The sequence below is a fragment of the Barbus barbus genome (assembly GCF_936440315.1).
Source record: "Barbus barbus genome assembly, chromosome: 21".
In the NCBI taxonomy this organism is placed as follows: Eukaryota; Metazoa; Chordata; class Actinopteri; order Cypriniformes; family Cyprinidae; genus Barbus; species Barbus barbus.
Window position 1 is genome coordinate 14,529,841 of NC_136749.1, and position 15,320 is coordinate 14,545,160.

Genomic DNA, 15,320 nt, shown 5'->3' on the forward strand with positions numbered 1-15,320 from the left:
TTCTGCTTCTTAGAGAATGTATCCAAACAACAGCAGTGCAATGGCCTGCATGAGGAGGACATATCCTGCCATGCTTTCTACAGCTGCACCTGGAGTACGAAGAGAAACATAATAGTAAATTTGTTTTAGAATTTGTTTTAGGAATAAAATATCCCTTCAAATGCAATGGTCATTATTTAGTGGAATACCCCTAAATATATCCCCCCCCCCCAAAAAAATATATATATGAGTCACATTGAGATTACTAAGAATAATTTGTGGACGACTATCACCAAACAGGTTTCCTGACTTTTTTCCTGTCACTTACCTCCTTTTAGTGGCAGTGGGGCTGATCCACTGGAGCCTGGACTGGAGATTCCAGGGGAGTTTCCAGTGGGCACTTCAGTACGTACAGTTTTCAGTCCCACGGCTTCATCCAATGCAGCTCTTTGATCGACCCTCAGTCCTGAACGCTGAGTCTCTGTTACAGCTGCAGCATTGTCAGGACCCAAAGCCTTCAACTGGCTGACCGACAGTGCCTGATCACAAATGACAAGAGTCACTTTATCTTTACTTACAGAGCAACTCAATTAAAGGGATACTCCACCCAAAATTCTCTCATTAACTCACCCTCCTCACTCAATCTCTGGGTTCATATAATGTAAGTGCACCTCCAAAGCTGACACTTCAAAAACCACACAAAGCAAATGACTGTAAACCATATGACACTAGGTGATGAATCGGTATATTTTGAAACTGAAAACAGTGGGTGTGTGAGAATAAGTTTTGACACTATAAACCATTGCTTCCAGCCAACTTTCAGTATGTTGTGAAACTTTAGTGGGAACTGAAGGTCCATCGTGATTTTTTTTTTTACTTTATCACTATTGTTTCAATTCAGAAGACTCGAAGTGATTCATTCGGTTCATTGACTGGGATTGTATAAAATACTGTTATGTTCGTTTTTTCACGGTTTTTGAATCATCAACTATAAGGGAGCCATCCATTTGCGCTATGTGGACTAGACAGAGATAGATTACTTTTCTAAATGGCACAAGGGTGTTAATGATTAGAGAATTTTCTTTTTTGGGTGGAGAATCCTTTTAAGTAGTCAAACATAAGATATTCAGCAAGAAATAAAACATGAAAGTTTGCAAACAAGAGAATAAACTTACAGCTAAGCGATCCGAGGATATGAGAGGGATGGCGGATGGCTGAATGAATGGCAGGACGGTTGAACTTAGACTTCCCAGCTCGGCAGCACTTAAACCAGCTAGAAAGACATTAATGACAAAGGCAATTCTCATATTTTAAGCTTGAACTAGTCAAGTGTAGATATATAGTGTAGTTTATCACTTAGTGTTCTTTGTAGCTCACCAATGATGTTGCCCATAATGCTGACTTGAGCTTCAGTCCAGGTATGTGATGTTCCAAATGCAGCCACTGCCTTTTCCTTCAGATGCTCTCTAATGTTCAGAGGACAAGAAGCACGACCCACCGCCTCTACTGACTCCCTGAGAAACACACACATCACAGGAAATCACAATGACCAGGTCTGTATACAGCAGTTTTGTTGTGCTGTAGGGTAAACAAACATAGTTAAAACTGAATGTGGAAGTGTGTCTAACCTGAAGCTGAGGGCACTGAGCTGATTGATCTGGGCAGGTTGTAGACCACAGATAAACTGTCCCAGACCCACCATCTCCAGCTGTCCTAGTCTAGACACATTGATTCCAGCCACCTTTTCAAAGGCCTGCCAGACTGCTGTCCTCTGCAGAATTCATAATTTTCAGTATTTGTTTTTGTATATTTTTAATACAAATGTGTATATTCAATACATACTAAAAATAAATTAATTCAAGTGTTCGGGGTTGGTAAGATTTTTAAATATTTCTGAAAGAAGTCTTGTATGCTAATCAAGACAGAATTTATTTGATCAGAAAAACAGTAATATTATGAAATATTATTACAATTTTAAATAACTATTTTGAAATGTAATTTATTCCTGTAATGGCAAAGCTAAATTTTGAGCAGCCTTTACTCCAGTCTTCAGTGTCACGATTCCTCAGAAATCATTCTGATATGCTGATTTGCTGCTCAAGAAACACCTATTATTATTATCAGTGTTGAAAACAGTTGGATTTTTTTTGTGTGTGTTCATTTTTACATGCATTGTTACAGTTTATTTTAAAATAGATACATGTTTTGTAACAGTGTAAACATATTTACTGTCACTTTTGATCAATTTAATGCATCCTTGCTGAATAAAAGTTAATTTCTTGCAGACCCCAAACCTTTGCGGTGCAAGTAGATTAAAAATATAAAAATAAATAACTGTTTCTTTCATAACATCTTAAAAAAAATTATATATATATATATATATATATATATATATGTGTGTTTGTGTGTGTGTGTGTGTGTTTGTATTACCTGTGTCTGAATAAAGTTGCAGGTGGTCATAGTCTCAAGAGTGTCCAGTGAGGCAATGCTGAGGTTGCCCAGCTCTTCGGCACTGAAGCTCTGGCAGATGCAGCCCAGATCAGCAATCTGAGACTCATTCAACATGGACACACTCCCCCATGCCTGCCATATACAATAGACATTGTCTTTGACCACTGAAGTCAAGCTGTAAAGGTTTTCTTAGATTCTGTTGTGTAAATATTAGAATTTAACTTGCAGGGTTGGTGTGTGTGTGTGTGTGTGTGTGTGTGTGCAGGTTTACTGTATATCCTGGTGGGGACTTAATTCCGAATACACACAGACTCATGGGGACCTAAATTGAGGTCCCCATGGGTACAAAAGCTTATAAATCATACAGAATACAAAAACGTATAAATCATACAGAATGACTTTTTGAGAAAGTTTCCTGTAAGGGGTAGGTTTAGGTGTAGGGCGATAGAAAATACGGTTTGTACAGTATAAAAACCATTACGCATATGGAGAGTCCCTACAAGGATAGCTGATCAGACTCTGTGTGTGTGTGTGTGTGTGAATTTATACCTCCAGAGTTTTTGCTCTGAGTGCAGCCAGTTGTTCTGTGCTGTAGTTGGTTATCTCTCCTAATGTTGGCACACCATCTTTGAAAGTCTGCACAGTCATTTTACTGAACTGGGTGGGAGTCCAATATACATTCCCCTGTTTGAGGTCCTCAATATATGTGAGCGTGGGCCCTATTAAGGTGGACACCGCTGTGCTAAAAACTGCCATTGTCAAAGAAAGAAAAAAGAAAGAAAAGATAAATGGCATATTGTCAGATATCACTAACATTTCCACTGTTGATTATTCTTGTTGTTTCATATGCACTCTCTGGCACACATACCTTCACGCTTCCTGCGGTTTTGTAGCATGCTACTCATTTTGAGCTCAAAAAGTTTGCGACGAAGTGCAGAGAGATCAAACCAAGAGTGGAACTCCTTTGGAGGAGGAACCACAGGCTGACTGGGCAAACTGTCCATCAGGTCTGACAGATATGACTTTATCCAGCTCTGCAAGACAGATGAGCAGAATGAAGGGATGGATGGTAAAATTAAAAATAAATAATACAGTGTAAAATGATGGTCATTTAAAATAAAATTAATGAAACAATTATTAATTTATTTATTCATAAGTAAAATAAATTATTTATTAGGAAGGTCCTCGTTGTTCTACTGGTCAACAGCATTGCTGAGATTCTTACTTTGGATGGCAGCTTTTCAATGGCAGTGTCATTAAGTAACAAAAGTGGCCCAAGAACCCTCATATCTTCCTCTGACCATAAAGTAGGGTCCCTTGTTCGAAGAAAAGACACATGTATTATTAACAGCATTGCAAAATGTCTAATTGCAGCACAGGTTGTGCGACTTAAGGCTAGAGATGAAGGCTTTTTAATTTGAGGAATTTTTCAAATGCTTAAAATGCACTTGTTTTGAAGCCACAGCAGGTAGAGTGTCTTTAACCATGAAACAACTAGAAAATGTGAGATGTGGGATCTGAGGTCTGCAGAGGTGGGCTGTGTGAAGCCATTGTGGGTTATGTGTGATTTTGCACATGGTGTTACCCATAGGTGGTCGTAAGCAGCCTGAACAGATGTTCTCTGTGCTGTTGCTGGATATACTGACAGGATGCGAGAGCCTGAAGGGTGGAGTTCAGAGCCGCGGGGTTCAGAGAGGAAATCCAGGCTGGGTCTAACTCACACACCAAAGAGCCTAGAGTCAAAACTTCTACTGCAGACAGATCAGACGCGTTCCTCTTCTGCACAGATACAGGATACAGATTAGGACAGTGCCTGTAGTTGTAGTACAGAAGAATCCTATTTCTTTTCCTGCGTATGTCACATGGTCTGCATTGTCTACTGGATAATGTTAAGCATCAGACATTTTGCATTCTGCTGTGCTTCTTTTCTATTGTTTTTCCATGTCAACATCCTATAAATGTGTGATTTTCTAAATGCAAAAATGTGAGACTGTGAAAAAAGCAAAACAAGGTCTAGAGACATGTTTTTAACTTTTAACTTGAGCACTGTGATTTTAGAAATCTGGGTCATGTATGAGACACTGCAAAAGACGCTGAGCAAGATGCGATCCCATGCACAAAGGTCAAACACTTCCAACAAGTGCATGTTTACATAGAAAGTCAATGAAAAAAGAACAGTGAAATGCAAAAACGTGAAGCGCAGGGGAAAAAAACAAAAAAAACAAGGTCTCCAGGTGTTTTTTAAAAGTTTAAAAGGGGCCATTACCACAAAAAATTGCAATGGTTGTAATATTAAGTTACATTCTGCTGCTTCTTTTTTTAAAAATATTTCAACATATGATACATGCATTTGCATAGAATGTACAGTAAGTCAATGGAACAAAAAATTTACTGTGATGCCCATTAAGTCTGACTGGATTCTGGTATGTAATGCACACATCCAATCAGTTCATGATGGATAGGTTTCACCCTGCATTTTTTCTTGTTAAATATTCTATTTTACCCAGAAATGCATCACATTACAGAACTGAAATGGCTTGCAACCAGCATCACGCTAACTTTAGATGAGTGTGGGTTTTGGACAGGAGAAGAAAAGCCTGTGTACTTGTGCACATATTACCAGGCAGCCAATGGCTCTTTTAGTAAGTGCACTGCGTGCTGGAGAGCTGTTTGGTAGAGAGGTCAGGTTGACTTGATTCATCTTCTCCATGAAAGCGGGACACACAGCATCGGACAGGTTTTGAATCTTCTCCACTCTGAATGTTTCATGACAGAATGGATAGTGTGAGAGAGGACAAGTAACAAAAATAAAAACTCATCTGTCTTAGCATATGATTTAAACTGAAGTTAAATTCAATTTGAATGCATTTAACTTTTATATATATACAGCAATGTTCTGTTCTTACGGTAGATGAATGAGCAGCACAGCTGGGATGGCCTGGAGCTCAGAGATTTTAATGTCACTGAAATATCCTTGTCTCTGTTCCTCCAGACTTGCAAAGAGTTTTTGAGCAGTACAGCGGATCTAAGAATGAAAAGGAGATGGGGATGGATTTTTTTGTTATTTTTTGTATATTTGTATATCATGGAAAAGTGGCAGAGCTGATGAAAGAAGGTGTGTGGAAGCATGATGAATATGTGATGTTTACCTGAGCCCTGGAGAGCCATGCGCTGGAATTGTTAAGTGTCTGTGCCATTTCTAAAGCATCGGTTCGATTGATTTTTTCAATCATTTCACAAGTGACACCCTGTACAGCCTGACCCAGCTTCCTGTTGACAACACCATGAGCTTGATCAGGATACTACATCTTAAGGCTGCAATTCACAATAAAACTTTTGCACAGATTTTTGCCCTGATTCGCAGTCTGGACAACTCAGCACTAGCTGTTGATAGTCAAAGCCAGTTTTCAGATTATAAGCAGTCAGCATTGACAGAGTTCACCGAAAATTGTTTTATGTATGTGGGGTATAGATTCAAATTTTTTAGCCTCAGACTGTGATCTAGTCAGTGGCTTTCAAATATGTTTCATATTTTAAGCCAATTTTAGAACATTTTATCTGATTGTTTTAGTTTATCATGCATTTCCTAGCAATGAGGTAGACATTTCTGCATGAGTTTATTGGGGTCAGAATGACCTGAAAGTCAAGTAGTGTGTAATCCTCAGTCGTTTAGTCGACAAAAGTGTATTATGCTCCAATTTTGGAATCTGCTCCAGTGTTAAAAGTCATGTACTTTATTCCAGCCATTATGCAACATTTATTTTTATTAAGATGCAATTCTGCATCTTTATCATTAATAATAAGATGGCTTTTTTTTTTTAAATATTGTAGAATATTTAAAATATTGTAGCATATTTAAAATATTGTAACAGTTTCATTTTAATTTAGTTATTTTCTTCGTTTTTTTATGATCTTATCTATCTTATTTTAAAAAAACTAATTCTGTCTACATAATGTATAGCGTTGCTGTATTATGTTACAGTCATATATAGTCTCACCGTAATTCGCCAAGATTGATCTTATTACCCAAAATCTTCTTCAGAAGGAAAGCTGACTACAGAGAGAAATAAGGAAATTAGAGAAAAATGGGTGGAGTGGTAATGGATTTGCACTTTTCTATTACTATCTAGTGTGTATACTTGAGCACGAGTCCAGCCGCGTCCCTGCAGCTGATTCACAGAGCTGAGGTCTGCCTTCTCCAGCGTGGACAGAGACAGAGAAGAGAGGAGAGAATCTGGCAACCCCTTCACCAGTTCAGATGCATTTACGTCACGACGGAACTGTGGATTTGATAAAACCAAGAGAGAGAGAGCAGAATAAAGGATGAGGTAGGAGGGTTTTCATTGATAGTTTGGTCAGTTTTTTATTCTTCTTATTTTCCATCTCTTTCTGAATGAACTCTTATTCTTACCGCTTCCAATAGTGCTGTTCTTTGTAGGGAGGACATCTTCTCACTCATAGTGTTCAGGGCTTTGTTTCCCAGCAGCCCTTCTGCTTTCACATTCTTGAGGAGGGAACTGGCTACCCCTCTTACCACCGTACCCAGAGACAACAACTTCTCACCACTTATATTCTACAAAAGACAACATTCTTGTGAAAACAATATATATAAAGAGCAAAACTCAGCTCTAAAAACTGAACAGAAACTCAAACCTTAGCAGCTTCCAACAGTTTCTTAGCCAGAGTCTTCGCTTGAGCTGGGCTCCAACTGGCCTGACTCAAGCTGGTGAGGGTGTTGTTCAGGTCCCCAAAGGTGAAGCGGGACAGCCAGGAAAGGGGAAGTGCAGACATGGCAGATCCCAGAGACTGCAGAATCTCAGTAGAGGAAGAATTGCTATCTTTCTCCAGAATGTTCTGTACTAGCTGTCTTTTCACCTGAGGGAGGGTTGGGTGGAAGAAATAGTAACATTACAGTTATGCTACAGAGATTTGGGAGCAATAGCGATTCCATAAAGTAGCAGTTCTGACCTTGTCTATTTCAGGGTTGTTACAGGCATCAAGCTGAGACAGCAGTTTTCTACTAAGGTTCAGATTCAGCGACTGTGCACCATCAAAGAAACAAGCCAGAGAGCCCAGCCTGTGAAAAAAGAAGAAGTTGATAAAACAGGAGTGAATATGTTATATATCCTTGGAGGCCTGTTTCCATATCAGAGTAAATAAACTAAACACATAACGAGACTTTACATTTTGCAACTTAATTTCAAGTAATTGCGACTTTATACTTCACAGTGGGACTTTATTTCTCACAAATTATGACTGTTTCACACAAATGTAACTTTGTCTGATACTTTTTTTGTAATTGCAAATCTTTTTCTTATAATTGCAACTTACATTTTCACAATGTGACTTTATATCTAGAAATTATGAATTTGTTTGTTATAATTTCAACTTACATTTTACAATGTAACTTTATATCTTGAAATTTCAACTTTGTTTTTCATACTTATGACTTTATATCACACAATGTGACTTTCTGTATAGCAATGCAACTATATATTTCATAAATGTGACTTCATTTCTTGTAATTGCAAATTTCTCACAATGAGACTATATTTTTTAATCATTCATTCATTCATTCATTCATTCATTCATTCAGAGCAGCAACAAGCTTCCAGAGGAATCAATGTATTACTGCTGATAACCTAAATATCTTAAATATCCACCAAACACATGCACAAAACACACACTAATGATGGAAATCCTGACCTGTTCAGGTTTTGAGTGAAACTGTCGCTGCTGGAACACTCTTGTTTCAAGCGTTGAAAAAGTGTTCGGCCAAGGGCAGGCTGTATTCCATTAACATTTTGAAATGATGGAGAGAAATCTGGAGTCCTGAAAAACTCACATAGCTGAGAAAGAGAAAGATTACTATAGTCATTGAACTTGCAGAGTTATAGGTGGTTTTGAATTTATATCATGCTAGTATGGTATGCTCTGAGACACAAAGGCAATGGAACAATATGAACATGAATTATGGCATTGGTTTGCATATCATGTCACAGAAACTGACCTCTTCTTTAGGGATGGTTTTTGCTTCTTCTAAAGACAATCGAGATAGGAAAGGCCCCATCATTGTCAACACATTAGCCTTCAGCCAGTGCATTTTTGGAGGACATTTTTGGAGCGCTGTTGAAGCTAAAAAAACAACAAAAAAAGTGTATAAATAAATAAACAATATCAAAAAATCAATAATTCATATTTATTCTAAATATATAATATCTATTTGTATTTCTGCATTGTTTATCTTTGGTGTTTCTCTTTCTCCACTCTTATATTTATGATCCACTCTATGTATCATTACAGATCTACCTATAACTCTTTTCTTTCTGAAACATGCTTGTCTGTCTGTGTATTTGGCTTTTCTTTTCCAATGTTTCCTCTCTACCCTCTTCTCCACTTTGCCATTCCATTTCAGTTCTCCAGTTTTTCATTTTTCATCTCCATTTAGTCTTTCATTCACTTCTTTCTCATTTACCATTCATCATTGGATGTTGAGTCCCTTGAGCTCCTAGTACATTCATCGCAGTCATCACTGACTTGACCGATGAGCCATTTTCTAGATTAGTCAAGAAAATAATTGTGCAGATTATTATAAACCATACATTTGAAAATGATCAAAAACATGTATTTTAAATGCAGAGTTCAACTAATCCAAATTTTTTCTGTTTTAATTGTATATTATATTATATTACAGTATATATTATCACATTTAAAATGACCAGGTCTGTTTTGATGATATAAAAGCTTGCAGATCACTCAAAACTTACGGTTGATAGGGTTTCCCAGTGATCCAGAATGGATGCTAAAGGCAGGTGCTTTCAGAAGGCATTTAAATTCATTTAGTGCAACTCCCTCTTTGATCCACTCTATAACTGAATTCCTCTGTTCCTCAGACAGAACGCTGAACACCTCACCAAACACCTTCATCCTTCAGCATCATGAGGGAGAAGAGACAACAGACACAAACAAGGAAGCAATATTTTACTTCAAAATTGAGGACTAAGATCAAGATACTCCATATTTTTAGTCACTTGAGTTTAATAAAATGCAATACGCTCACATTTCAGCCAGGTGAGAGCTTTGTGAAAACGCCGGCAACACAAAGCTAGATGGAGGCATTGTTTCTAAGAAAGGTTTAGCCGTCCATAAAAGCTTTTTTAGATCTTCTTTACTGAGGTCTGTTCCATTCTGCATGATTACCATCCAGGAAAGAGGAGCCATGAATGCCCGCATGAAACAGCGAGGACCTTCCTAAGTGTGTGGAAATGTAAAAAATAAATAAATAAATAAAGAGAGAGAGAGAGAGAGAATGGAAAAAATGTGTTTATCCTCCAAAGAATAGTTATATTCATAGAACAGTTCTACAAATATGAAGCACTGAACACCACATAGATAAGTGCTACCAAAATGATTATATAATTTTTTTCTGGTAGTCCAGCACTAACCGTACTATTCCTCATGAGATCAATCATATGGCCCATGTTGGTGCAGTTCCGCATCTTCTCAGCAATGTCCTAAATTTAATGTAGATTTCCCATCAGGATGAGCATAAAATAAAGACAAAATATGGACATATGGGTATCTCTCCTGTGTATGTCTCTCTATATAAGCCAAAAATATGTATTTGCCAATAAATGTCCCAAGCACTTAATGAAAGAACCATACAAAAGATTCACAAAGAGACTAATGTATTTACTCATTTTAAAAGTTGCAAAAAGTTTTATTGTTGGGGTTTGGCTTTGGGTTAGAGTTAGTGACCCTTCGCAGGGAGTTTGATTGACAGGCGAGCTGACCAATCATTATGCCCAATCTGCCATTTTTGTCCAACAAACAAACCAGACAAGAGAGTACATTGATGTTGGTGGACTTGAACTTGAAAACTGTGTCTATTGACGTGTGTTTCCACGGTTGAAAAAAGATACCTTCCGGTGTTCATTCATCTTTATTTCATGCTATAAGTAGTAAAGAGGAAGAAATGATCGGTTCACATGCCGCTTGAACTGAGGCACTACAGTGATCTGTCACGACACATTTAAAAGCCACAAAACGGATTTTATTGATTGAGCAACAATCAATCAAAAATTACAACATTTAAAAACTGACACTTTGTTTTATATCTGAAGTAACCTGCTCTGTCTTGCCTGTCGGCGCATTGTCAGTTTGCTCTTTGGTCCGCAATGTAGTTTTCACTGCGTGAGAAAATGATGTGTGGCATGACAGCAACATGGCTTGTCGGACATAGCAACAGAAATGAAGGAAGAGGGTCTTTGCTTTGTCTTTAGCTATAGGTAACCATATGCGTGTGTTTGGGATATTGAGAGTTACCCAGACTGAATCTTGCTCCTCTACTGTTTCATTAGAGTCAGAGGGGAAAGACTGAGTGAGCGAGGAGAGAAGCTCTGGAAAAATAGAGATGGGGCTCTGCATCATCTGTCCATATGAGCTGAAAGATATTCAAAGAAAATGTAGTAGTTTTCCATGCAATGAAATGTGATCATTAGTATTCAAATATACACCTAGCATATAGGTGCTCTATAACATTAGCTCAATGGCAGTCTACCTGTTCAGTGAATTGTTCATAAGAGGCACCTGGTGACCTGAAACAATACAACCACATCATTTAACAAAAGACACAATGCATGACTGAGAAACAAAAATACTCTCTTTATGACTGGAAAGAAAAGGACCAAACACTTGCTGGTCCTGCATACTGGTAGGAACTATAGAACAATTGTTATCTGACTTCATAATATATACTGCATTTATGACGGTAGAATAGTAATAAAATTTGTTCAGGTTGTGGCAGCGCTGGAATGGATGCAGTATGCAAATATATCCTACACTCTTTCCTTGGGCACTTGTATTTGCTTATGGTTTATGCAATATAGCTCCTTTAATTTATGACATTAAACACAGGTGCAACACATAAGTCATTTTGATACCATGATTATATAAGGCCAAATGTGTTCAAGCTAACAGATAATGAAAATGTGACTGTACAAATTTTACCTTTCTGGAAGCATGTATTCATCTGTCAGGAAACAAAGGAAATGTAAATATTACATTACAAAACAATGTGCAGTTTGTTCTGAATAAGACTTACACGCATGCATGCAAATATATGGTCGGTTAATGACTGGTGAACAATGCTAAAATCAACTAGTTAGAAATAAATTCATATTCAAATGATAGCTTCATCTTGCATATCATATTTGGGTGTTTCTCCACTTTTATGACCCAGAAATTTATTTGATTACTTTATTACTTTGTTCCTTTCTTTTTTTATATGAAGGTTGGACCAAAAATGTCTGTTTTTACTACATTTTTGTATTTTTCAAATGCCTTAATGTGAGTGTTGTTTTACCCTTACACCAGCTTTCAATATTTAAATATGAAACTTAAATATGAAACTCCATAATAATAATAATAATAATATAAATTATTCTTTTTTTTGTACCAAGATAACCAAAAGAGTGAAATAAACAAATAATTTCAATATTTATTGTATGAAAATTATTTATATATATATATATATATATTTAATTTTTTGTCAAAACAAGAGTTAAGAGCATGTTCGAAGTTATTATTCATGTGATAAGTCATGGGATGTGCGAAGGACACAAAGAAAATTATGGTAAATATCACCTATAAACTGATTATTTTACTGGGAGTTTTTCTAATCAAGCGGTAATTTAAAAAATTGTGCAAAAAGTGTAATCTCATAGTAATTTGTACATATTTTACGAGGAGGCTAATTCATATGTATTCGTATGATCCCACTTGATTTCGTACATTTTCTGTGAGGAGTAGGTTTCTTACGAATTTGCCATCTTGTAAAATACGTACAATTTTTCATGAAACGTATGAATTTGTACGAGTGAATTGGTTGTAAGATAGTGTTCAAAAATATTAAGATATATGATATCTATGAAGTCAGCCATTTTATTAGTGTAATTTCCACAAAATGTTATGGAAGTTACATAGTTTTTTTCAGAAAAATGACAATTTAGAAATAATATTTTGGTAGAGTCTATAGCTAAAGAAACAACCCATTTAGTACACCACTGTAATTTCTGTTTGAGATATAACTACTGATCATGTGGTACTTAGTTACCAGTTTCTTGGCCATTTCCCTGAAGTCTGCAGGTGGTCTAGGAAATCCTACTGTTGACTGGTTGAAGGGCATCTCCATCATACCCTGGGGCATTACTGTAAATTAGAACAGCACAGAACATTTATACTGAAATTAGTGACATTTTTGTTCACTGTACACAAAACTGTGTCTCTTCTATTTAAGATCAAAAATTCTGAAAATAAAATAGTATTAAACCAGTTACCTGTAGCCCACTGGACTAGAAACGAGAGGATCAAAACCTCTCTATATAACCCCATTTTGCTGTTCCCTGTTCTCTTTCTCCAGACGAGGCTCTATGCACATCCAATATGGAAGATTTCAGTGAATTCATTACAATGCAATGACTGCACACAGACATGAAAATAACCATATTACATAATGCTCTCCTGCAAATACTTTTTCTAATGTAGAGTGGCAGCTTTATTATCTGCAATGGCATTAAATGACAGAGGTAAATCATATGTGGACAATACATATCTGATGGCATGCAAAACAGTTCTATTCAATTCCCTCAATGTTTTCATAAAACCCTTGCATTATTTAAACATACAAGAACAAAAAGAAACTGTAGCTACTCAGATCATCATGTTAAATATATACATAGGGATACTGTTTGAATAGCAATAAAATACATACAAATCACATAGGATAAAATCACCAGAATTTTACATTAAATGGAGATTTCTACTGCAAAAAACAACTATACAGTTTCTTCCTGTTTTGTGGTGTCCCTGTTCTATTTGTGTTGTTATTAAACTTGTATCTTATGTTCCAATGTTACTATGGTTTTTGTAGGCATGCCAACTGACTCTCAGATACTGCCTATCGTTCCCTACATCTACCTGTGAGGATTTGGGATGAGTGCTAGGATACTGCCAGTGTGTGATCACTCTCCCAGGAATACGGCTGGACAAAAACAGCCTTTATTTCTGATCTAGAATAGCTGTATGACAAAGCAAATCTCTACAATGTAACTAATGATTGAGTTTCATTCGATTTGAATAGCTTGTTTGTTTCGGTCCTGTGGAATTATGTCGCTTCAAAGAATATGATCAATGCATGAACACACATTTATGACAGATTTAACACAAATGTTTTTTCTTTAGTCTGCCTCAAAGTGAATGAACCATAGCAAATAAATGACATAGGTTACCTCAGTTGACGTCATTTTAGGGTGCTACAGCAAGTAAAAATCGATCCTTAAAAGATTCTGATGTCACGTCACCATATACATACATACATTTATTATAACTACTGCAAAATCCAGAACAATACCAGTCCCTGTTTTGAGGCATCCCTGTCCTGTTTATTAATTTTAAGGGCTTAGTGCAAGTAAAAATAGATTCTTAATAAATCTTGATGTCACCAGTTTTTACAATGTACAATAAAATCTAATAAAATCATAAATCATTTTTAACAAAGTTCCTATATAATGCACAATGATCTGATACTAAATAAGTTTCTAAATTCACACGTTTTACTTTAAAAATGTAAAAAGACATTTAAAAGTTGTTACAAAAACGTAGTCATTTATTATATTTCAATATTTAGGAAAACAGAAATAAGCTAAAGCAATAAACTACAAGAAGGACTTTTAAGAAACAGTAAAAATGTGATGGAGGTACTCACTGTGAGCGAAGATCTTGAGATGACACAAGTATATTGCAGCTGAGAGTCTGCTCAGCAGGTGCACACTGGGTTCATTTCAGCCTGGTTTTCCTCTTAACCCCACCCAACACAGAATGTGGGAGTCTGTCTGTGAAGGTGTGTCAGCTATATGAAATTACATGTGTGGTTTTGTGGGAACAAGGTGTGACTTTCCATCACCATGCATTTTTAAATTTAAAACGTGATTTTAAATAATCTAAGGCATGAAGTTACAGACTTTTCTAATAGCAGTTGAGATTATTATTTGAAATAATACGCTAGACTGAACGTATCTTATTGCTTTTTAAGTACATGCTGTAAGTACATGTAAATGTTGGTACAGGGGTTAATGAGTTGATGTACTGTGTTTAAGTCAGATGTTATGTTAAAAGGAAAATTAGATGTTTCTGGGAGAATGAGCAGCAACTTATTTAGTCCCTGGTGGCTTGTTAAGACCAAAAAAGAAACATGACGCGTGTACATTAGTTCACCCTTGGGTAGTGAAAAAAACAAAATGGAAATGAATGGCCAAAAGTAAAAAAACAACACCATTGTAAGATGGACTGTTAAGTTTGACTTTAAGCTACATAGACTCTAAAAATGCTGGGTTAAATACAACCCAGTGCTGGGTAAATATTGGATAGAACACATGCTGGGTTGTTTTCAACCAACAGTTGGATTAAACGTTTAACTTTCTGGGCAGTAACCCAACCGCTGGGTCTAAACAACCCAAACGCTGGGTTTATCCATATTTTACCCAGCATTTTTTAGAGTGTACAAATTTAGGATAAATCCATGAAAAATTTGAAAGGAAACAAGTAGCTTAAAATGCTCTACCAAACAGTTTATACTACAAAACATAATAGAAATAATAAGTGAATAATTAGGCTAGCCCTAGCATGTCTGGACATACTAAAAGAAAGACATGTTCAAATTCAGCTTAATTTGCCTTTCATCTCTGTGGACTCATTCAGCAAACAGGCCTGGACTGTCCTCTCCCCTGATGCCTGCACATTAATGGTTGCTGATAATGAATAGTAACAAAGATGCTTTCATGTATACAGGGATCAAGAATCAGGAATCACACATTGTATCATTTTTCTCTTTT

At 36.5% G+C, this 15,320-nt stretch overlaps 1 protein-coding gene across 1 annotated transcript; it reads right to left on the reverse strand.

The window, feature by feature from the left end:
• Positions 1–9: 9 nt before the first annotated feature.
• Positions 10–12,637, reverse strand: otoa (otoancorin; the record flags this gene model as incomplete). Its single annotated transcript, XM_079445811.1, has 26 exons — positions 10–89; positions 308–518; positions 1,155–1,252; positions 1,357–1,493; positions 1,608–1,750; positions 2,410–2,562; positions 2,980–3,167; positions 3,299–3,464; positions 3,656–3,746; positions 4,016–4,209; positions 5,051–5,186; positions 5,337–5,455; positions 5,580–5,700; positions 6,429–6,484; positions 6,570–6,710; positions 6,842–7,003; positions 7,084–7,305; positions 7,399–7,507; positions 8,137–8,279; positions 8,441–8,565; positions 9,198–9,358; positions 9,491–9,681; positions 9,876–9,944; positions 10,756–10,873; positions 11,020–11,027; positions 12,545–12,637. The coding sequence occupies 26 exons, from the start codon at positions 12,635–12,637 to the stop codon at positions 10–12; spliced, it is 3,435 nt and encodes a 1,144-aa protein (XP_079301937.1).
• Between the last annotated feature and the right edge of the window lie 2,683 nt (positions 12,638–15,320).